The sequence below is a fragment of the Triturus cristatus genome, chromosome 11, assembly GCF_964204655.1.
Source record: "Triturus cristatus chromosome 11, aTriCri1.1, whole genome shotgun sequence".
In the NCBI taxonomy this organism is placed as follows: Eukaryota; Metazoa; Chordata; class Amphibia; order Caudata; family Salamandridae; genus Triturus; species Triturus cristatus.
In genome coordinates, this window is record NC_140594.1 from 868070475 (window position 1) to 868092522 (window position 22048).

The 22048-nt window shown below is 48.4% G+C and overlaps 1 protein-coding gene across 3 annotated transcripts in view; it reads right to left on the bottom strand.

Moving 5' to 3' along the window:
* Positions 1 to 22048, bottom strand: part of SMC4 (structural maintenance of chromosomes 4) — a 910253-nt gene that overhangs the window by 657557 nt on the left and 230648 nt on the right. For all 3 annotated transcript variants that reach the window (XM_085634717.1, XM_085634719.1, XM_085634718.1), the window contains exon 9: positions 15499 to 15649. In XM_085634717.1, coding sequence (XP_085490843.1) covers positions 15499 to 15649 — 151 coding nt within the window. The remainder of the gene's footprint in view (positions 1 to 15498; positions 15650 to 22048) is intronic.

The window sequence follows — 22048 nt, forward strand, 5'->3', positions numbered from 1 at the left end:
GAAGATCTCTGGTCCGAGCAACAGGTGATCTGTCCACCTCCTGCACTAAACGTTCCAACGAGGATCTGTGTAGTGGACTGGAATAGTCCAAAGGCCATCTAGCTTGCCCAGAAGCATCTTTCTGCCAATGGCTGATAGGAAGGAGACATCTTGGCGACAGATGTACTGAAGGAGACCTTTGCCTTCTTGGTGACGTTGTCTTGGGGATTGTTGTGCCTCTGGAGATGGCGAAGAAGAACTTCTCGTCAAGATAACTTGGAGAGCTCCCCGCTTACGCCTATGATTCCATGCGGCCTTTGGAGGTTGAATGGTGCCTGGAGGAGCGATGCGTCGAAGGGGTATGCCTAGACGTCGAATGACTACGTGTGACCAGCAACGGCGACTCGAGGAATCTTCTAGACGTCAACCTCTCTACCAGCTTCGACGTCGAATGCCTTGACGTTGAAGCAATCGACCTCAACGACCTCGTCCTCAACGCAGAGCGTCTGGGAGAAGTTAAAGTGTGAATCGACGGAGAACTCCATCTCAACGTCGTGTCCTTCCTGGACGTTGACGGAGACCGCCATCTCGACGTCTAACGCCGTCTGGAATACTTGACTTTGGGCCCCGACGACGAATCTTTCTTCGCCGACTAAAAAGATCTGGTCCTCAACGCTGAACGCCGCTTTGTCAGAGGAGTCTCAGACGTCGACTGCCGCGTCCCTGGAGACGACTATGCCCGTCTCTACGTCGACCGCCGCCTGGTTGACAGCGACGGAGATGCTAGTTTCGACGTCGATCGTTGTTCTACTGGCGACGATGAGGCTTGCCTCGATGTTGACCGCCGCCTGGTTGACTGCAACAGAGAAGCCCGCTTAGACGCCGATTGCCGCTCTACTGGTAACGGCGGAGCATGTCTCGACGTCGAACTCCATATTGGTGGCGACGACGGAGATCCAACTCTTGACGTTGTGTGAGCCCGCACCAACGGATATCTTCTCGGACGCCGATCTTCGCTGGGTTGATGATGGTGGCGGGTGTGTCGTACCTGCAGTCTTCAACGACGACCGGTTCTCGCGACGGCGAGCCTGCCGTCGATAGTCTTGGTCGACGTTTTCCCTGCCGGTGAAGGTATTTTCAGCGCTAATCCAGACACTGAGGGAGAGCAAACTGGAACGTTACTTCTGGATGACGATCTTGCTCACTCCTTTCTCTTTTTCACCGGTGACCTGCCTCTTTAAGGAGCTTTACCCTTCTCAGTCAGCCCATAAAGACGAATCCTCTGTCTTTCATAGTACGCCTGGACAGGGATGGACAATGTTTGCAAGTCTTAGGATCATGATCCTCACGAAGGCAAAGGATACAGACAGAATGTGAGTCTGATCTAGCCTTTTTGCCACAGGAAGGGCAAGAGTCAAAGAGAGATGGCATTTCTGAGTGGAAAAATAAGTCTAATTCTCTCTAAAAAAAAAAAAAAAGTAGAAATATACTTTATAAGCCAAAAGATGTTGAAGCAAGTAGTATTTGTACAAAAAAATGGTAGATATTTTCTGACAGAAATCCGACAAAGCAAGAGCTGAATTAACCAGTGACAGAAGGTGCCGGAAAGAACAACTGGCCTGTCACCCCTGAGGCATGATGCGAAGCTAGGGGTCATGGCTGCCTTAAAGGCAGAGTGCAAGTTTATTCCTTTGTGTTTCTAGGAGGTCAGCTTTTCACACTGAGTGTTTTCTGCAATGCAGCCTGTGAGCTGGCAATGCGGTCATTCCTCTTTGCAGGATTATGTTTTCTCTGCTGCACATTAAAGCAGTTCAAATGCTCTTTGTTTCCTTCACTGTTAAGTGTTGAATGTAGATGTGTGCAAAGGAAATTCTTGTAGCATTGCTCAGCTCTTTTCTGTATGGACGACTGCATTTGTGAATATATTGAATATGCTACTTACCAGTATGCATCTGTTCTTGGCATGTAGGGCTGCTGACATTCATATCTGTGCATAGATCGCCGCCTAGTGTTGGGTCCGGATGATTGCACATTGTTGTCCTGGAAGAGTCTTCGAAGTATCACGAGATAGGTGGCTCCTCCCCTGGACTACAGTGCGCATGGGCATCCTCTCCATCCTTAGATTGTTTTTCGCCATTGTGGCAGTGATGGAGTAGATACAGTAAGTGATGACCATGCTATACAGTAATTCTGAGTGCTGCAGCCGCTACAGGCGCCGGGGAGGAGGGTGGGCGATATGAATGTCAGCAGCCCTACATGCCAAGAACAGATGCATACTGGTAAGTAGCATATTCAGTTCGAGGCATGTGGGCTGCCGAATTCATATCTGTGCATAGATTATATAGCAGTCCCTCCATTAGCGGCGGCTGCCCGTGCCAGCTACAGCAGTCTGAAAAAGAGTTTTGATAACAGCCTGTCCTACAGCTGCCTGCTGTTTTGAGTGTACATCTACACAGTAGTGTTTGGTAAATGTATGTATAGTGGACCATGTGGCTGCTCTACATATTTCCTGCAAAGGAATGTTTCCTAGGAAAGCCATGGACGCCCCTAACTTTCGTGTTGAGTGGGCTCGTGGGGGAATCGTTAATGTGCGTTTAGCTTTTTGATAGCAAATTTGAATACATTTAACGATCCATCTGGCCATCCCTGCTTTGGAAATGGCGTTGCCCTTGTGTTGTGGAGAAAAGGCAACGAAAAGTTGTTTTGTTTTCCTAAAATCCTTTGTTCTGTCTATATAGTACATGAGGGCCCTCTTTACATCTAGTGTACGGAGCATTCTCTCTGCGACATTTTCTGGATTTGGAAAGAAAACAGGCAGTTCAATAGTCTGATTCATGTGGAACTGCGATATCACTTTAGGCATGAATTTGGGGTTGGTACGTAGTACAACCCTGTTTGCCTGAACCTGTATGAATGGCTCTTGAATGGTTAGTGCCTGGAGTTCACTAACTCTTCTTAACGAAGTGATTGCCACTAAGAAAGCTACTTTCCAGGTAAGGAATTGAATCTCACATGAATGGAGAGGTTCAAAAGGTGGACCCATTAATCTGGTGAGGACCACATTGAGGTTCCACACTGGTGCCGGTGGGTGTCTTGGGGGAATCACTCGTTTGAGTCCCTCTAAGAAGGCTTTGATGGCAGGCACTCTGAATAAAGAGAGGTGCTGCCTGTTTTGAAGATAGGCTGCTATCGCGGTTAAATGTATACGTATGGAGCTGTATGCCAGATTGCACCGGTATAAGTGTAAGAGGTAACAGATGATGTTTTGAATGGATGCGTCCAGCAGGTTAATGTCATTGTTGTTGCAGTAAATGACAAACCTTTTCCATTTAGCCGCATAGCAAGCTCTGGTTGTGGGTCTCCTGGCCTCCTTGATGATATCCATACATTCAGGTGGCAGGTTTAGGTAGCCAAACTAAGACTTCAGGAGCCAGATTGCCAGGTTCAGCTGTTGCGGATCTGGGTGCTGAATTTCGCCATGGTTCTGCGTTAAAAGTGCGGGTGTGATCCGCAGCCTTTGATGCGGCACCACGGAAAGTTCTAGAAAGGTGGTGTACCATGGTTGGCGTGCCCACGTTGGAGCAACTAGGATGAGTGTCAGTGAGTGTTGTCGCAGTTTGCGTGCCACTAGCGGTATTAATGGCGCTGGGGGAAAAGCGTACGCAAATCTGCTGGACCAGTTCATCCATATCGCATTGCCCTGTGACTGCGGATGTGGGAACCTGGCGGCTAAGTTTTGGCATTTTGCGTTTTCGTTTCTGGCGAATAGGTCTATCTCTGGATGACCCCACTGTTGGAAGTACGGCTGGAGTACTGACGGATGTAGCTCCCACTTGTGCATCTGGTGGCTGTGTCTGCTGAGCAGATCCGCCATCTGGTTGTCCTTGCCCGGGAGGTGTTCCGCCATGAGGAATATGTTCCTCTGAATGGCCCACTTCCACATGCTCTGAGCCAGATGAGACAACTGTGGAGAGTGTGTTCCTCCCTGCTTCTGTATGTAGTACATGGCGGTCATGTTGTCCGTCCGGATCAACACGACTTTGTTGCATAAGTGTACTTTGAATGCCTTCATGGCTAGGAACATTGCCATCAGTTCCAGCAGGTTGATGTGCATCTTCTTTTGCTGTGTCGTCCATAGTCCCTGCACTGTGTAATTGAGTACATAAGCTCCCCCATCCCTGGAGAGACGCGTCCGCCGTCAGTATTATTTGCAGAACAGGCTCTTGGAACGGTCGGCCCTTGCAAAGGTTGTGTGGATTCCACCAATGCAGAGAGTTGTATGCCCGACCGCTCACCAACACTAGGTCTTTTAATTGTCCGTGAGCCTGATTCCATTGACGTGCTAAGCACTCCTGAAGCGGGCGCATATGTAGTCTCGCGTGCAGGACTATGAAAATGCAGGAGGCCATCATGCCGATCAACTGCATGAACACTCGCGCAGGAAGGGAGTGTTGAGGTTTGAACTTGGAGATTAGCAGTTGCATGCTGTTGATCCTCACTAAATTTGGCTGAGCTGTGGCTGCCAGAGTGTTTATGGTCGCGCCCAGGTACTGTCGTACGTGTGCGGGTTGAAGATGTGATTTTGGGTAATTTAGTGAGAATCCTAGACTGTGAAGAAGGTGAATGGTGAGGGACATGTGGCTGGCACATTGCTGGGCTGACTTTGCCTGAACAAGCCAGTCGTCCAGGTAAGGGAAGACGTGAATGTGCTGTCTCCGTAGATGTGCAGCCACTGTCGCTAGGCACTTGGTAAAGATCCTGGGTGCAGTTGTTACTCCGAAGGGGAGAACTTTGAACTGATAGTGGTGATCCTGAATAGTGAACCTGAGATATTTTCTGTGCGATGGGTGTATGGGTATGTGGAAATACGCATCTTTCAAATCCAGTGTGGCTAGGAAGTCTCCCTGACTGAGTAACGGTAGAACCTGCTGTAGGGTGAGCATATGGAAATGCTCTGATAGAATGTAGTGGTTGAGGGGTCTCAGGTCTAGTATAGGTCTGAGAGATCCGGCCTTTTTTGGGATTAAGAAGTACAGAGAGTACACCCCTGTCCCTTGTTGGTTTACGGGCACGATTTCTATTGCACCTTTTTGCAGCATACTTAGTACCTCCTGCTGCAAAAATGGCAAGTGCTCTACGGACATAGGACGCAGCTTTGGCGGTATGTTGGGTGGAGTGGACGTTAATTCTATACAGTAACCGTACTGGATAATGTCCCTGACCCACCTGTCTGTGGTGATGGATTTCCAGACTGACAGGAACTGTTGGAGTCTCCCCCCCGACAGGTGTTATGTGGTCGGGGGGCAGGGAGAAGGCGTCACTGTTTGTTTTTGGGGGAGGACCTGGTGTTGCCGTACCCACGTCCTCGGCCTTTGGTGCTGGATCCACGATATCCACCTCTATTGTTTTTATCATAGGTAGTTTGCGTACCCCCTTTATTGTACTGCTGCTGGGACCCCTGACCTCTAGCTGCTCCTCTATTCCCGGGGCGACGAAAGGAGCTACTCTGGAAACTGCTGCGACTGCAGAGCCCCCATTGATTTTGCAGTTTGTGTCTTTTTTAATTGTTTCGAGGGTAGTGTCAACCTCGGGGCCAAATAAAAAGTCTGGGTTGACCGGTTGATTTAAGATATTGTTCTGAATTTCAGGCTTGAAGCCTGAGATAAACCATGCGTGCCTCCTCAACATTACGCTTGTGTTGATCTTCCTTGCTGCACTGTCGGCTGCATCCAGTGCGCATTTGATGGACGCATTTGTAAGGAGTTGTCCCTCTCTGATAAGGAGCTCTGCTGCCTCTTTGTATTCATCTGGCAAGTGTTGTAGCAGTGGTTCTAGTGTGTCATAGTGTGACCTATCATAACGGGCCAGGAGTGCCTGGGTGTTGGCAATGCGCCAGATGTTTGCCGCTTGCGCTGCTATCCTTTTGCCTGATGTCTCCAGCACTTTGGACTCCTTGTTGGGGGGAGGAGCATCACCTGTTTATGAATGTGCTAGTTTGCGAGCATTAGCAACAACCATGGAGTCTAATGGTAACTGACCCTTAATGTACATAGGGTTTCCGGGTGCAGGCTTGTATTTTTTTTCGATTCTGGGGTTCAACACCCGTGCTCTGGTTGTTTCTTTAAAAATGTCTTTTGCAGGTTTCAGAACTCCCTTCAACATTGGCAGAGTTTTGACGGTTTTCTCAGAGGAGGCGAATGTGTCCACTAAGAAATCTTCCTCTACAGTGTCAGAATGGAGTTCCACTCCATGATTGGCAGCAGCCCGTTCTAGGAGGTGTGAGAAAGTGGCTCTGTATATACTGTTCCCTAATAGGTACAGGGTGTACAGAGTCCACAGTCCCCCAGAGGCGGATAGAGGTCAAAGTTAGGTATGACCTTACTCTCAAAAGTGGTAGCTTGGTCGAGCAGTAAGGCAGTACCAGAGGACAGTGTAAAGCATTTATTGTACACTCAGTCAGCAAATGGTTTCACACACTCAATAACTGAACTCTAGGCCAATGGTTTATATATATATAAAATATATGCTTGTTTTATTTTTAGAACCACAAAGGGGGTAAAAATATACTCTCAAAATGAGAGGTTGAATATAAATACTTTTGTCTTAAGCAATAAATTTGTGTAAACAGTCACAGTTGGTTGCAATAAACAATCCTATTTCCTAAACATAACAATGCATTGAGCTCAATGGTAAATTCAGGTTATTTGTAATAAATTACTTTTCAGATTACTTTTGGAATTCCAGGTCTGGCTCCTAGAACCAGCCTTGGGTCAGTATTCAGAATCAAGTGATGAAAGTCGACTTAATAACTAATGATTTTTAAATAATATTTAGCTATTTCAAAAGTTAGCACTTAGAAAATATTTCAAAGAAAACATTCAATGGATCTCTAGGGCAAGAAATTCAAATTGCAGGTAGAGTACTTTATCGTTACTTTAGTAATCCAGGACTGGGTACCTAGACCCAGGACTGGGGTCCTAATCAAAAACAGGTAAGTAATTTAGTTTGCAGAAATGGTACGATTTTAAAAGAATATTTCAAATTTGTAAAAATAGACACTTAGAAGAAATTTCACAGAAAAGCAGACAATGGTTTCCTATGGGAGAAAAATGAGTTGGAGGTAAGTATAGTTGTGAACACTTTTCAGGGTCAGGGCTGGGCACCAAGATCCAGCACTGGGAGCTCACCTAGGAGCAGGTGAGTAAATTCGTTTTTGTCACTTGGCTGATTTTTGGTGAATTTTTGCAGTTTTGAAAAGTTCACACTTAGAAGATTTTTGAAGAAAAAGCCAGTCAATGTTACCCTATGAGGAAAAGGAAGTTAGCGGTTTAAGGGTAAGTACTCGACTGGCAGAGTTGAAATTCCGGGCATGGACTCAGGGGTCCCCCAGTGTCAGGTAGGTACAGTTGGTTCACCCTCAGCGGTTTCAGGACGGCCGGGTGCGGAGAGAGTTAGGCCCAATGTTATCCTATGAGGGATAGGGGGGCCTTGGTTGGTGGCTGCTGTCTGGCAAGCCACGCGGCTGTGGGAGCTAGGCTCCTGGTCACTTACTCAGGGCAAGTGGGGAAGTAGGTTAGTGTAGAGAGGGCACTGCCAGGGCCACTCGGGAGGCTGGGTGCAGGGAGCTTTTGAGCCTTCGGGCGCTCAATGGAAATCAATGGGAATGTTCCGGTTTGGAAAAAGGCTGCAGGCTCGGGGACGAGGATGTTTCAGGTGCCACCACCACTTCGAGAGGTAAGTTGGGTAGTTGTAGGTTAGGTGGGTACCCCGGGATTGGGCACAGGGGGCCGCAGGGCGCCGGGTGCAGGGGTGCCTTTTGACGTCGGGAATCTTACCCTCTGGTTGATCGCGGTTGGGGTGGCACTTGGTTCTGAGGCTGCAGGCTTCTTCCTGGATGTCGAGGGGGTCCTTGGGTGCCGGACTCGGGGTCACAGTCGCCGTGGGGTCGTCCTCAGGGTCTTTGTCCACTCCGGCACTGGCCAGGCTTGGCTGGTGCAGAGTGTGTTGGGTCCGCGGTTCCGGGCTGCTGCCAGGGGTTAAAAATAGGTTTCTTGAGTAGAGCCTCTGCTCATGGGAGTCCCAGGGGCTTAGAGCCAAAAGGTAGCCAGGTCCTCCGGGGTTGGTGAGGTTGCTGGCCACGCTGGTGCAGGTTCGAGAGTCGACAGGCCGGTAGGGCTGGGGCCTAAGCAGTTGGTGTCTTCTTCTCTTTTTAGCAGCTGCAGGGCAGGTCTTTGTTCTTCTTGCTCTTCTTGTAATTTTCTATCTGGAATCTAAGGAAGGAAGGTTCAGGGTGCCCCTAAATACTAGATTTAGGGGCGTTACAGGTAGGTGAAGGCCAGGGACCAATGGGTCCTTGTCCTGGGGTGGGTACACCCCCTATCCTGCCTCTCTCCTGCGGGAGGGGGGCAGTAGCCTAATCCTGATAGGGTAGGGCCTCCCATATTCAAGATGGCGAGAGCCCGGAGATGTGCTTCACCTCGCCTCCCCCACCTGAGGGGTGGGGTGGGCAGGCTGGCACATCCCCTGTCCTTGTATGGGGTTTCCGGCCAAGCTTTCCACCAGAGTGGGGGGTTGCAGTGGCCTGGGGAAACTCCAAATGGCGGCCTGCCTTTGAAGCTTCCCTTTGCTCATCCTGGGGGAGGAGATTTCTCACCTCACCCAGGATGTGCATTGTTGCAGGCCCGGGAGAGCAGGGGCTCTCCCACCCAGGGGTCCAGCAACGTGTCTGCTGTGTGGCAGCTTGGCAGCCTCAGAGCAGACGTGGATTGTAAGTTAGCTGTAAGGGGGCATCTCTAAGATGCCCTCTGGGGTGCTTAGTACATTAAATCCTACACTGGCATCAGTGTGGGTTCAATGTGCTGAGAAGTTTGATACCAAACTTCCCAGGCTTCAGTGTTGCCAATATGGTGCTGTGGAGCTCGTGTTTGACAAGCTCTCAGCACCATGTACTCTTAAATGACAGCACTGCACTTACAGTGCCCAGGAATGGACCCGGGTACTGTAGGGGCACAGGGCTCCTGTGCCCACACCATAGGCGTAATGCACCCAGCTAGAGGGGTGGCTGACATATGCCTTGGCAGTGTAGGTGATGGGCATGGTACACAGTGATGTGTGCCATGTCGACTTTGTTTTGTCCTGCACCCAGACACTCAGCCTGCAAGGGCAGTGTGTGTGTAAGGGTACAGGGCCTCTGAGGGTGGCACAATGAGTGCTGCAGCCCTTAGAGGCCTTCCCTGGCCACAAGGCCCTGGGTACCTAGGGTACCATTTACTAGGGGCTGACATGTGGCTAGGGTTTGCCAATTTGGAGTTTGTGTGGTTTAAGGAAGGAACATAGGCCCTGGGCACCTGATTGGCAGGAACCCAGGGTACACTCAATCGAAGTACATTCAGCAATTTAGCAAAAAGTGGGGGCATACCATGCAAGAAAGATGGCACTTTCTCACAGGAGGGCATTAAAGGCAGCAGTGTCCTCTGTGGGAAATGTCTTTATATTATAACGCTGCGTGTCAGGAGTTTCTGGTGTGTTACCCTGGTCGGTGGGGTCATCCCATGCCTGATCTGGGTCTTGCATGTGATCAGCAGGATCGATATCCACCGGGTAGGTGGTATCATCCCCTATATAGTCCTCTCCGGCGTCTGCCTCTGAATGCGTAGGAGAAAAAGACGGTGGGTCCTGAAGGAAGGGTTGAAAGGTTTCATGAAGCACTGGTGCGGAACCTGCCGGCAGTTTTTGTTTCAAAGGAATCTTGTATGAGTCCAAACCCTTCTCTGGTGTGATTTTCCGCTTGCGGAGCATCAGCCTACCAGTGTCGGCGTCGATAAAGTGTGCCTGTGAAGGCTCGATATCGATCTGTCCAGTGGATAGTGACTGTTTGGTGGACACGTGTCCGAATTTCGAACATTTTCGGTGCCTTGGGCAGCGGCAATCCAAATGTGATGTGCGCCGGCGCCGAGTGTGATTTTGCGGCCTTGTGCGTTTCGGGACCCGACGTAGGTTGGAGGGTTGCCCGGTCCCTGATGCGTTGCAACGACGCTGAGACCTGTTGGAAGGTGAACACAGATGGCGCTTTGGAACCGATAGGCACCTTGGAGGCAGGCGTCGAAGCGGTATCCGACTTATCTCCAGTCTTTGGGTCGTCGATCCGAAGGTAGGTACCGACGCTCCTCGGAGCCGATGATTTGGCAGGCGCCGCACCCTTTGATGTCGACGCAGACGGATCGACCACCTTGACCTTGGTGGGTTGGGCCGTAATCTTCGGTGCCATAGGCCGAGGCGCCTTGTGGGGACCGAGGGCCTTCTTCTTTGGCTCGGCGCCGGGACCCGTCGCGGTGAGCTCGGCACCGAAATATTGTTTGGTGTGTTCGGTGCCGATGACCTGTGCCGGCGTCGAAGGAGTGGAGTGCTTCGAGGCCTTCGATCCGATCGCAACCTGTTTCACTTTCGGTTTCGATGTAACCTGTGCGACGGACGGTTTCGGTTTCACTGAAGTAAATCCAGTCGTCTTCGATATTAATGGCTCCTGTGAAATGTTCGAGGCCGGGCCCTGAGGCGGGGCCGAAGAACCGTGTGACTGATCTTGGGTAAGGCCCGCAGGCGATCCCTCGACCTGAGCCTTTTGACGACTTTGTCTCTTGGCCTCCGTATCGACGGGTTGGCCTAGCTCTTCGTTGGAGCTATCTTCCTCGGCCCGAGTGCCTCATTGTAGTCTCCTACCTCGTCGACGACGTCTTCGTCCTCGAAGATCACATCGTCTTCCGATCGGGAGTCATGTTCGGAAGCGTGGCTGGAGTCTATGTCTTCTACGCTCTCGGCTTCTTCGTCCTCGGTGCTGAAGATGTTGACCGGGGCAGGCGCCAATTGCTGTGCCTCCAATCTCGCTGCCCGTCGATTCCGCAGAGTCTTCTTCGAGCAGAACCGGGCGCAGGCCATACATTTCGACTCATCATGATCCGGTGAGAGACATTTGTTGCACACCGGATGGACATCGACGTGTGGATATTTTGCATGGCATAAAGGACATCTCTTGAAAGGAGTCCTCGATTCCATCGTCGAGCGGTGATCGATGTTCGGACCGAAGCGGATCCGAAAAGCGTGAAGAAGGTACTAAAACACAAAATAAACTTGTCGATACCGAGCGCGAACAATACCGACGAGATCTAAAGGCCTTTAGGCCTTAAACTAAAGTTTCCGAACTTGAGCTAAGATAAGCACATCCGAACCCAATGGCGGAAAAAAACAATCTGAGGATGGAGAGGATGCCCATGCGCACTGTAGTCCAGGGGAGGAGCCACCTATCTCGTGATACTTCGAAGACTCTTCCAGGACAACAATGTGCAATCATCCGGACCCAACACTAGGCGGCGATCTATGCACAGATATGAATTCAGCAGCCCACATGCCTCGAACATGTATATATTGTTTCCAAGGTCCCCGCGCATGGGCTGGAATATTCATATGCTTATGACTATTGATGAGGATCCCCTCGAAGAGAACTTAGATTCACAGTTTCCACAAAAAAATGGACAAAAGACCTACGAAAACGAGAACTGAAGACTTGCTGTGGACTTTTGGCGCCAACCTTGCCTGCACCAGTCTTGACAATCATGAAGAAACAGACTCGCCCTGCAGGAGAGGCTTTACCAAGCACCCCAAGTAGACTACCAGTCTTTCGCAAATTACCTGCAATCTCACTTGGAGATGAGGATCTACTCCCCAGCAGTCTGCTGGAACCAAAACAGCAGATTCCGGTTTACTGTACTGCCGCTCCCTGGCTGTAGTTTAATTGGAGGTCTTGAAATTCTGCCCTTCCTACATCGTTCATCAAGACTTGGGAGTACCATTTATTGTCGATCATATTAAACACGCTTTTTTACTCCTATCACATTCAACTTGAACAGAGTCTGAGGGTGTTCTGAATAGGGAAATCCTAGATTTGTTTAAAGTTATATGCTGCAAAAAGTATCCCATGGTAATTTTAGGTTATGGAAAAGTTTTAGGAGATGGGAATTGTAAAATATTTGAGCCTGAAAAGTTGCTGGACATAAGAAAAAGGCATAAAAAAACATTAATGACTAACCACAGTATACAAGCAAGTAAAGTGGTGGCATCTCTGTAAATCAAGTGTGACACGCATGCCTCACCCTCAGTGGGCAGCAGCCATACATCACAGTGGTTGCCAATACTCACAGGTTTGTTATTCTATGGAGAACAGTCATGCTGAATAAAACTGCAGGCTTCGACTGGGCGGGGATCATTTGGGTTAACCCAACAGGGATTGGGGGGGGGGGTTCTCAGTATCCCACAATGCTCAGGGACGTACAGAAGCTTTTGGTCTGCTTCTCTTCAGCCCATTGGAAACTGGTAGAGGTACCTTTAGAGTCTTCTTTTTTTATCTATTGGGAGCGGGAGCAGTAGGGGGATCCTGCGTGCAAAGGCTGCAGGTGACGGAGGGTCTACAAAAGGTGAAAGCAAGATGGACTCTGGCTCGCGAGGGCTGGGGGACCTCAATGGCACCATTGGCCAACTTTTACTCTGGCTTGGAGCGATGAGTGCAGTGGTTGCTTCAGGCATCAAGTTTTGGCGGATCTGGAGTCTTCAGAGTCCTTTCTTTGAAGTTCCTGCAGGATGCAGGGAAAAGTTTGGCTGTGCCACAGGAGTTTTGTTCTATATTTAAGGCAGGCAGGCCTTCTAGGTTTGGAGGCACAACAGCTGCAGGACGAAACATCTTTGAAGCAGTTTTGCTTGGGAAGAGCAGACAGGCCAGCAGGACTGAGGCTAAGTCAGTTGATCTCTTCAGTCTTTTGCAGCTCTTCAGTGTCCTCCTTCATAGGTCATCAGGATCTGCTTCTCTGGAGCCAGGGACTCCCCTTAGTACTAAATTTAGGGGGATTAGGGGAGTGAAGGGCAGTAACCAATAGGCTACTGACCCTTGGGCTTGCTACGCCCCCAATATGACCATTTCCTGTGGGAAGTGGGCATAGCGCTGTCCCAGAATTCCCAAGCAGGTCATCACCAAGATGGCTACTTCTGAAAAGTCGTATCCACCTCAGTTTATCCCATATTAGGGTGGTACTAACCTAGAGGTGGCACAACTACCTGACTAGCTAATTTTTTCCATCTGTCCAGGTGCCAAAGGGGCTCTGGATAATGTGGGCTGGCTTCCTCTCCTGTGAGGAGAGCCAGATGTGCATTTAAAAGGCAGCAGCTCTTTGAAGCTTGCCGAACTACGAAGGCTAATCAGGTCATCCTGTGGGAGGTGGTGTGACACTATCCGGACAGGCTTTTGTTCTGGGTCTCCTGAGAGCAGAAGGCTCTCGCCCTAGAAGGTCAGGGTAGTGTCTTGGGTGGCAGGCTGGCAAAAACCAGTCAGCATGCACACCAGTGGCTCGGAGGTTTTAAGGGTGCACATCTAAGGTGTCTTCTGTGTGCATGTATTGGTAAATACAGCAGTGGAATCAGTGTTGGTTAGATACCGAAAAATCCCTATTTTCAGTGAAGCCATCATGTAGCTGGGGATCTCGTTTTCACCAGTGTCCAGCACATGTTTTAAAATGACTTTCCTGGTCACTTGTACTGGCAGCAATGGAATGGACCAGCACAGGGGCATAACTGCTCATGCAGGTACTGCCTCACATGTAATACTAAGCACCCTGCGTTTGGGCTGGTAGGTCTGCCTTACAAGTACTACATGCAGTGTTAGGGGACCTGGCACAGAGATGCGTCAGGTCGTCCTTTCACTTTTGTCTGCATCAAAACACCCAGCCTGTAGTTTGTCTAACTTTCTCCCATGATTATATCTAGACAGAGTTAGATTTCCTAACATAAATCGTCCACTATTCTCCTTTTCTCTTAACACTTAGTCTTATTTCATTTCTCTTATGGCCTCCCCTTTCCTTTCTTATATGCAAGTTTTCTTTTTTATATTATACTATACATGTTAAATCACTAGAATGGTATGGGTCAACTATGATGTATTATACTTTTATGATGTATATACCTTTAATCTCTCAATATAGAATTACGACAAAAAAAAACAGCCTGCGATAGCAGCCCTGCTTGAGTTTAAGGGATCCCTTAAGGTGGCACGATTTGTGTAGCAGGCCTTTGGGGGCCTTCTTTAGTACCTCGGGCCCTGGGTACCATTTATTAAGGACGTTTAGAGGGTGCTAAAGTTATTGCCAATTGGGGGGAACAATTGCACAGTTTGGGAAAGATCTGGCACTTGGGACCTGGTTAGTAGGAACCCAGTGTACTGCCAGTCGAAATCACATGTACCAGGCAAAAAGTGGAGTGACCATGTCAAAAAGGAATACTTTCCTACATATTCTTATCGGATATGGTAATTCAGGATTTGTGCTGTAATCAACTGGTAATTGTATTCTCTTTGATTCTACTGCTGTATTCTTAAAGGCTGTAAATATTTTATTTGCAACTTTTATGAATTGAATGAAGTTTTGACTTGGGGACCAAAGGGGTTTAAAAAAAAATAAAAATAAAAAAAATAAAAAATCTGGGTGATGCACCGGGGAAAACGTAAAGAATTAACATCTACTAAAGGGGTCACCCTACTTGATCCATCTTATAAGCTAGGCTGAGAACAAGGTTAGAAAGACAAGCCTGCAAGGGCCACCTTTAACAACAAAAAGACTACTGAGAGATCTGCTATCTAAGAAAACTAACCTAGCTAGGTCAGTAACTCAATCGATTGAAGGGAGTATAAGACAAAGAAAGCCCACCAATAGCAAGTTCCTGGAAACTGAGGAAGCATGGGCAAAGTTCTGTACACAGAATTGACAATTTCTGCATTTCTAGAAGGCTGACTGGCATAGGGAGAAAAGGCTGGGCCACATTATTGGGCATGGAGGGTGGATAGTGCCATTGAAACAAATATTAATACTCTGACAAAATGACTGTCTTTTTCCAGTACCCCAGACAGAACTGCTAAGCTAATCCTGTCATGACAGCCAAAGACAAATAGTTACAAGCAGGAACAACTGACAGGAGAGTGGTTTAGAGAATGCACAAATGTTGAGCAACTCCAGTAAAGTCGGATTTAAATAGGTGCAATGAACAGGATTTACCAATTGCGTATATAAAAAAAAAATCTAACTCCTAATATATAATAGGGAAGGTGGCAACTTCTATCATTTAACCAAGCTATATCTCAAACAAACTGAATATTTAGGGGGAGATTGCAGAATAGCTTAGTCAGCTGAGCAAGCGAAATCCTAAAAAGAATGTTTTCTGTAACTAATTCCGCCTTCCAAAAATTGGAGAACTGGGGAGGTTGGAGAATTTGTGTTACCAATACACTGGCTATAACACTTAGGCCTAACATTTAACACTAATCCTGGGAGCGATCCTAGGTCAATAAACCTAATCAAGCATGAGATTGTAGTCAACATTTTTTCATTATCTACTTCATTCATTTAGTACCACTGCAACATATCTTGTGTTACTTTCCACCTCTTATATAACTAAAACAATGGAAATAAAATATGGTAAACAACGAAATACCTTTTCTTTGTCTTTTTGGAGTTGTTTTTCAAGTTTTTTCACTTTACTTTTGGCATGCTTCAGTTTCTCTCTCACATTGACATCTTGCAAATCTAGCTGAGTAAACTTCTCTCTATTCTCCTCGATGAATTTGTTAATTTTGTTGAGTTTTCTAAAGAGAAAAGAACACAATCAACTCATGCTATATATACACTTTTTAAACAGACCAATATATTTATGAGAAAAGAGGAATTTTTTTTAATCCTTTCAATTCCCAAACAAAATGACCATCACAACTTAACATTTTAGTTATATTGCCCACACTAGTTTAAATCAGTACTGGCTGATTGCAAGCTACCCAGGGTAAACTTTTAAGCTCATTACCAACATAAGGGAAAACGTGTAAAAAAAATAAATCCAATTTGCTTCAACTGAATTATGGTAAGCACTTTAGTGAGCTCCTCCTGTCTGCCAGACAGGGTTCGATGGGGAGATGCTGGGGCTGTGGCTAGTTGCTGCACCAAACCAACATTTGACCAGCTACATACTACTAAACCTGTTGCACACTTCAGGCAATGCTCTGTAGGAAGCAGGCTTTTTATGTAGTGTACCAAAATGAGGTACACTATGTAGAAAGTCCAGACCACCCTTACTGGCTTACAGGCTGTACATTAACAAACCCAAATGATCTCCTTTGTGGTAGTTTGGAAGAACTACTTACCTTCTGTAACGTTTTTTCTGGTGGATACAGTATCTGCCTGTGGATTCCTCACTTTTTATATTACCCGTTGGACCAGCATTCCACAGAAATCTTTTCTTCGCTCTCACACATCGACGAGGAAATCACAATGGCACGGCTCCGCACGCGCCTCTGTATGATCGAGCCATTAGAAGACCTAGTCGCATTCTGATGTCAGTTCCACCTGTTTTTTCCCCGTGCCTTCAAGGCGAACAGGTGGACCAACAACATAATTGGAGTCTACACGGTATACTATATATACACAAATACACACAGTATATAGGTAAAGAGGAAAGAAAAAACAAAGCATTTCTGCGAGAAAGCGCACTCTTTCTGCATGGTTGCCCCCACTTTAATCTGAATTGCTGATTGTGCTTTGAGTATGCCCAGGGCCCCTGCAAATCAGGTACCCAGGGCCTATGTTCTTTCCCTAAAACTGCACTGAAGCTTAAACCCAATTGGCATCTCTGACCACAGATCTGCCCCTAGTAAATGAGGCCACAGGTACCCAGGGCACTGTGACCAGAGAAGGCCTCTTAGGGCTGCAGCACTTATTGTGCCACCCTTAGAGGTCCTGTATCATTACACGCACACATTGCCTGTGCAGGCTACGTATTTTGGTGCAGAAGAAAGTGAAGAGTCGGCATGGCACATCTGTGTGCCATGCGTACAACCCACTGCCCTTGCATAGATAAGTCACCCCTCTAGCTGGGTGCACTATACCAGTGGTGAGGATACAGGTACATGAGCCCCATACCACTACATTGTCCAAGTCTATTCTTAGACATTTTAAGTGCAGTGCTGCCATTAAGAGTATATGGTGCTGGGAGTTTGTCATTACGAACTCCACAGCACCAAAAAGGCTACACTGAAAACTGAGAAGTTTGGTATCAAACTTCTCAGCACCTTAAACCCACACTGATTGCAGTGTGGGATTTAATGAAAAATGCACACTAAGGGCATCTTGGAGATGCCCCCTGAAATCTAACCTACCACCAGACATGTTTCTGGTCCCCTGGGTCGAGAAACTGCTGCTTTCTGGGGCCTGAAACAATGCACATCCTGGGATGAAGTGCCAAGCCCCCTCCCCCAGGATGGGCAGGGTTCATAAAGGTGAAGCTTCAAAGGCTTGGCAACTTTGTGAGCTTCCCGAGGCCACTTGCTGCTCTCAGAAACTGGCCCCCACTGGTTGACCCCCACCTTGGGTGGGAGAACCGGCAGGAAAAATAAGTGAGGAAGAGCGGTGTGCCCACCTCTGCCAACTCCACCCCTCAGGTGAGGGGAGGTGAGATGAAGCATAGCTCAGTCCACGCCATCTTGAGGGGGGGGGGGGGGGGGGGGGAGGCTCAGCCAATCAGGGACACAGGCTCAGGCTCATGCCCCCACTGGAGGGTGGCATAATAGGGGGTGTACCCACCCCAGGGAAGGGACCAATTGGTCCCTACCCTTACCCTACCTGGAACGCCCCTAAATCCAGTATTTAGGGGGACCCCTGAACCTTGCTTTCTCAGACCAGAAGAAACTACAAGAAGGATCAAACATTCGTGCAGCAGCTAACAAGAGCAAGACGCCCACTGACTTGGCCCCAGCCCTAGCAGCCTTTCTCCCCCTCGAACCTGCTCCTGCGAAATCCTGGTGTGTCCTGCAGCCAGCAACCTCGAAAAACCCGGAGGACCTGCCTGCCTTAAACCCCAAAGATTTTGTCTCCCGTGAACACTGGATTTGTTCATCTGCAACCTCTGGCCCTGGCAGGAACCCGCGAATCCTCACCACTATGCACCCGCCGTCCACAGCCCGAGCGGACAAATACCACGGGGGGGGTCACCCCGGCGATCCTAACTCAAGATCAGGCGACCCCTGACCTGCCTCCAGCAAACACCTGCAGCCTAAATCCAGAAGGTTCCCCGACTGCGACCAGGAGCTTGTAAGAAGATCCGACCCCAAAAGGTACCCCTGCATCTGACAGCCCACGGGCTTGTGTGCCCAACCAGACTGTGCCTAACCAACCCTTAACTTCCCAACTTACCTTTCGGAGTGGTGGTCGCAACCAGAAGACCTTTGCCCTCAAGCCTGCAGTGCCTTTGCAAACCGGATGTTCCCCATTGAAAACAGGGCGCCCGAAATCGAAACAGCACCCTGCACCCGGCCACCCTAGTGCGGCTGAGGGTGCACCTTTGGTGCTACTTTGTTTCCCCATTTGCCCAGAGCTAAAGTCCAGGAGCTTTGCTCCTAAACCCAAGTGGCCTGCTCGTCAGCTGCCACCAACCGGAGGCTTCCTATCCCCGATTGGATAACATTGGGCCTCAGCACTGCACCAGGCTGCCCTAGTGCCACTGAGGGTGTAACAAGAGTGCATCCTTGACCCTGGGGGAACCCCGAGTATACCCCTAGAACCTCAACTCCCACTACCAAATACTAACCTTAAAACCAATAGGATAACATTTACTGTTTTTCTTGGAAAAGTTTCTAATTGTGGAGTTTGAAAACCTAAAGAAATCGTTTAAAATTGCAACAACAAAAATGATTTTACTTACCTGTATGGATGAAATGACCCAGATTAGTATCCAGGTATACTACTCTGAATAAGAAAAGTAATATCAAAAGTAACTTACTTGTAATTTTCCTCAAAAGCCTATTCAAGTCTATGTACTGTACTTGCAAAGTATTGAATTTCTCTGAAACCATACTGTTAAGTGCATATACTATTACTAATCCAAATTGTATTATAACTGTATCTTTACTACAAAGTACTTATCACTTACCTGTGCCAGGCTTGCTTGGTTCTAGAAAATAAAATACATAAAGGAATTTTTTTTATACAAAAACAATTGGTCTGAAGTTCAGTCGGAGTGTGTGAATTCATTTGCTGAGTGTACAACAAATGCTTTACACTGTCCTCTGATACTGCCTTGCTGCTCAACCACACTACCACAAATAGAGAGTGAGGTGCTATCCAACTTTACCGCTGCCTACCTCTGGGGTTCTACTTGACTGTGCACTCTATACCTCACTTGGTTATAGTATATACAGAGCCAGCTTCCTACATTTTCCTAACAACCAATTGTATGGTAAGCACATGACATAGGAAAACAACCATGTCAAACAATGAAAACCTTTTCGGTAAACGAAGGTGGACAACGGGGAGGAGGGTGGGTCAGTGAGGAATCCACAGGCAGATACCGTATCCACCAGAAAAAATGTTACAGAAGGTAACTAACTTGTTCTGATGGATACATCTGCCTGTGGATTCCTCACCTTCTGAATTGAATCCCACAGCAGTCCAGCTCATAGAGGAGGGTATCCACCTACTCATAACAAAAAGTCCTGCAGCACAGACCGTGCACAACAGGCATCCCTCCTCACCTCAGAATCCAAGCAATAATGCTTCACGAACGTGTGGAGGGAGGCCCATGTTGCAGCCTTACAAATGTTCACCACAGGGTCACTTCTAGCCAAAGCAGATTTGGAAGTCTTTGCTCTAGTAGAATGAGCTCCAATACCCTCATGCAGCTCCTTCCTGGCCAGGGCGTAGCATATCTTGATACACAAGAAGATCCACCTAGACAGCGTTCTCTTGTGGATGGCTTTGCCCTACATCTTCCCCACATAGCCAACGGAGAGCTGGTCGGCCATTCTAGAGTCCCTGGTTCTGTCCAGATAGAAGCTGACCGCCCCCTGAGGGTCCAGGCGCTGAAGTCTACTTTCCTTCTTGGAAGGGTGAGGGACAGGATAGGAGGTGGAATGGAGAAACCACCTTAGGCAGGAAAGCAGCCCTGGTCCTAAGAACCACCTTGTCTACATGGAGAACAGTAAAAGGAGGCTTAGAACTATGAGCCTGCAGCTCACTCACCCTCCTGGCTGAGGTGACAGCCACCAGAAAAAGTCTTAAAAGAAAGCAGTCTCAAAGGGCAACTATGAAGAGGGTCAAAAGGAGACCTCATCAGAAATCTAAGAACTAAATTCAAATCCACTGAGGCATTATGAAGGGAGTGGGAGGAAACCTATTGGTGAGGCCCTTAATGAACCTCATGACAATGGGGGACTTAAATAAAGACGGCTGGTATGGCAAACAAAGGAAGGCCGACAAGTAGCCCTTTACCGTCGCCACAGCACAACCTTCTTAGGCCAAGGAAAGTAAAACACCAACATCTGATAAATGGGCCTTCAAAAGGATCAATGGATCTCTATCCACACCACTTCACAAACCTGACCCATCTAGAGGAATAGACAGATTTGGTAGAGTGCCTCCTAAACGACAAAATGACATCCATCACTTCCGGTGGGAGAGAGAAAGAACTCCGGTTACCCCATTCAACCTCCAGGCATGAAGGGGCAGGCTATGGAGGTGGGGGTGTAGAACCTGCCCATGCGAGAGGTCTGCCCTCAGAGGAAGACGGAGCAGAGGGTGCAAAGAGGTGAAGGGTTGTGCACCACACCCTTCTTGGCCAATCCGAGGTGATCAATATGACTTGGGCCCGGTCTTGGCGAATCTTCCTCAGAATCCGAGGAATCAAGGGTATGGGAGGTAATGAAAAAGAAGCTGGAAGCTCCAATCCAGTTGAAACGCGTCCCCCAATGCTTCCTGCATTCAAAACCGGAGACTGCACAACGACTGGCAGTGCGCGCTCTCTCGAGTGGCAAACAGATTCACCCGAGGAGACCCCCCCCACAAACTGAAGATGCAGAGAATCCCCTCCGGGTGAAGCCTCCATTCGTGGTTGGCCATGTACGGCCGACAGACTGTTTGCACACACATTCAGCACCCCGGCCAGGTGATATGCAGCTACACAAGTCTGATGGTCCTGAACCCAGGACCAGAGCTGTAGAACCTCTGTAGAGACAATACAACCCTACCCCTCCCTGATTGTTGATCTACCACATTGCAGTAGTGTTATCCGTCAGGACTTTAACTGACTGATCACAAAGGGAGGGAAGGAAGGCCTTGAGAGCCAAACTTATTGCCCGCAATTCCAGAGTGTTGATGTAAAAACAACCTTTCCAGTGGATAACAAAGTTCCTTGACCTCCAGATCCCTCAGATGTGCCCCTCACCCTAGATTGGAGGCATCAGTGATCACAGTGGCCACCGGAGGGGGAGGCTGAAAAAAGGCTTCCATTGAGACAGGTTGTCCAAAATACTCCACCAAGACAACCCCACTGCAGTCTCTCTGGAGATTGACCTTCTTCCCGAGATCTCCATTGTGCTGATACCACTGGCTGCGGAGGAACCAGTGGAGTGCCCTCATGCGCTAGCATGCATGGTTGACCAACAGTATGCAGGAATCTAACTGAGCGAGTAGAAATATGACCTTCAGGACTGGAACAACCACTCCATCGTGAAAAAAAGGAATCATTTCCTGAATGTCGAGAATCCTCTGCGGAGGCAGGAAAGCTCGACACAGTATTGTTCAGAACTGCCCCTATGAACAGGTTGCAGTGAGAGGGTACCAGGTGAGATTTGGCTTCATTTATCGATAAAGCCAAGTCGAACAACAGCCGTGTTGTTACCTGCAGATGATGCAGCACAAACTCTGGCGGCTTTGCCTTTAGCTACCAGTCGTCCAGGTAGGGGAAAACCGGAATCCCCAACCTTCTGAGATGAGCGGATACCACCGCCATCAACTTCGTTAAGATCCTTGGTGTGGGGGGGAGGAGCCTAGCGCGCATCCAAGATGGTCGCGTGAGCACAGGGCTCCCCGGACCCTCTCTGCTCCTCGGAATCTATCCTGAGAATATCCTGACGTGGCTTATGGAATCTGGGAGATAAAGACCAGCTGAGCATATATCTCTTTTCAAAACTCAAATCGGACCTGGGAATCCTGAGTTGTCGCCG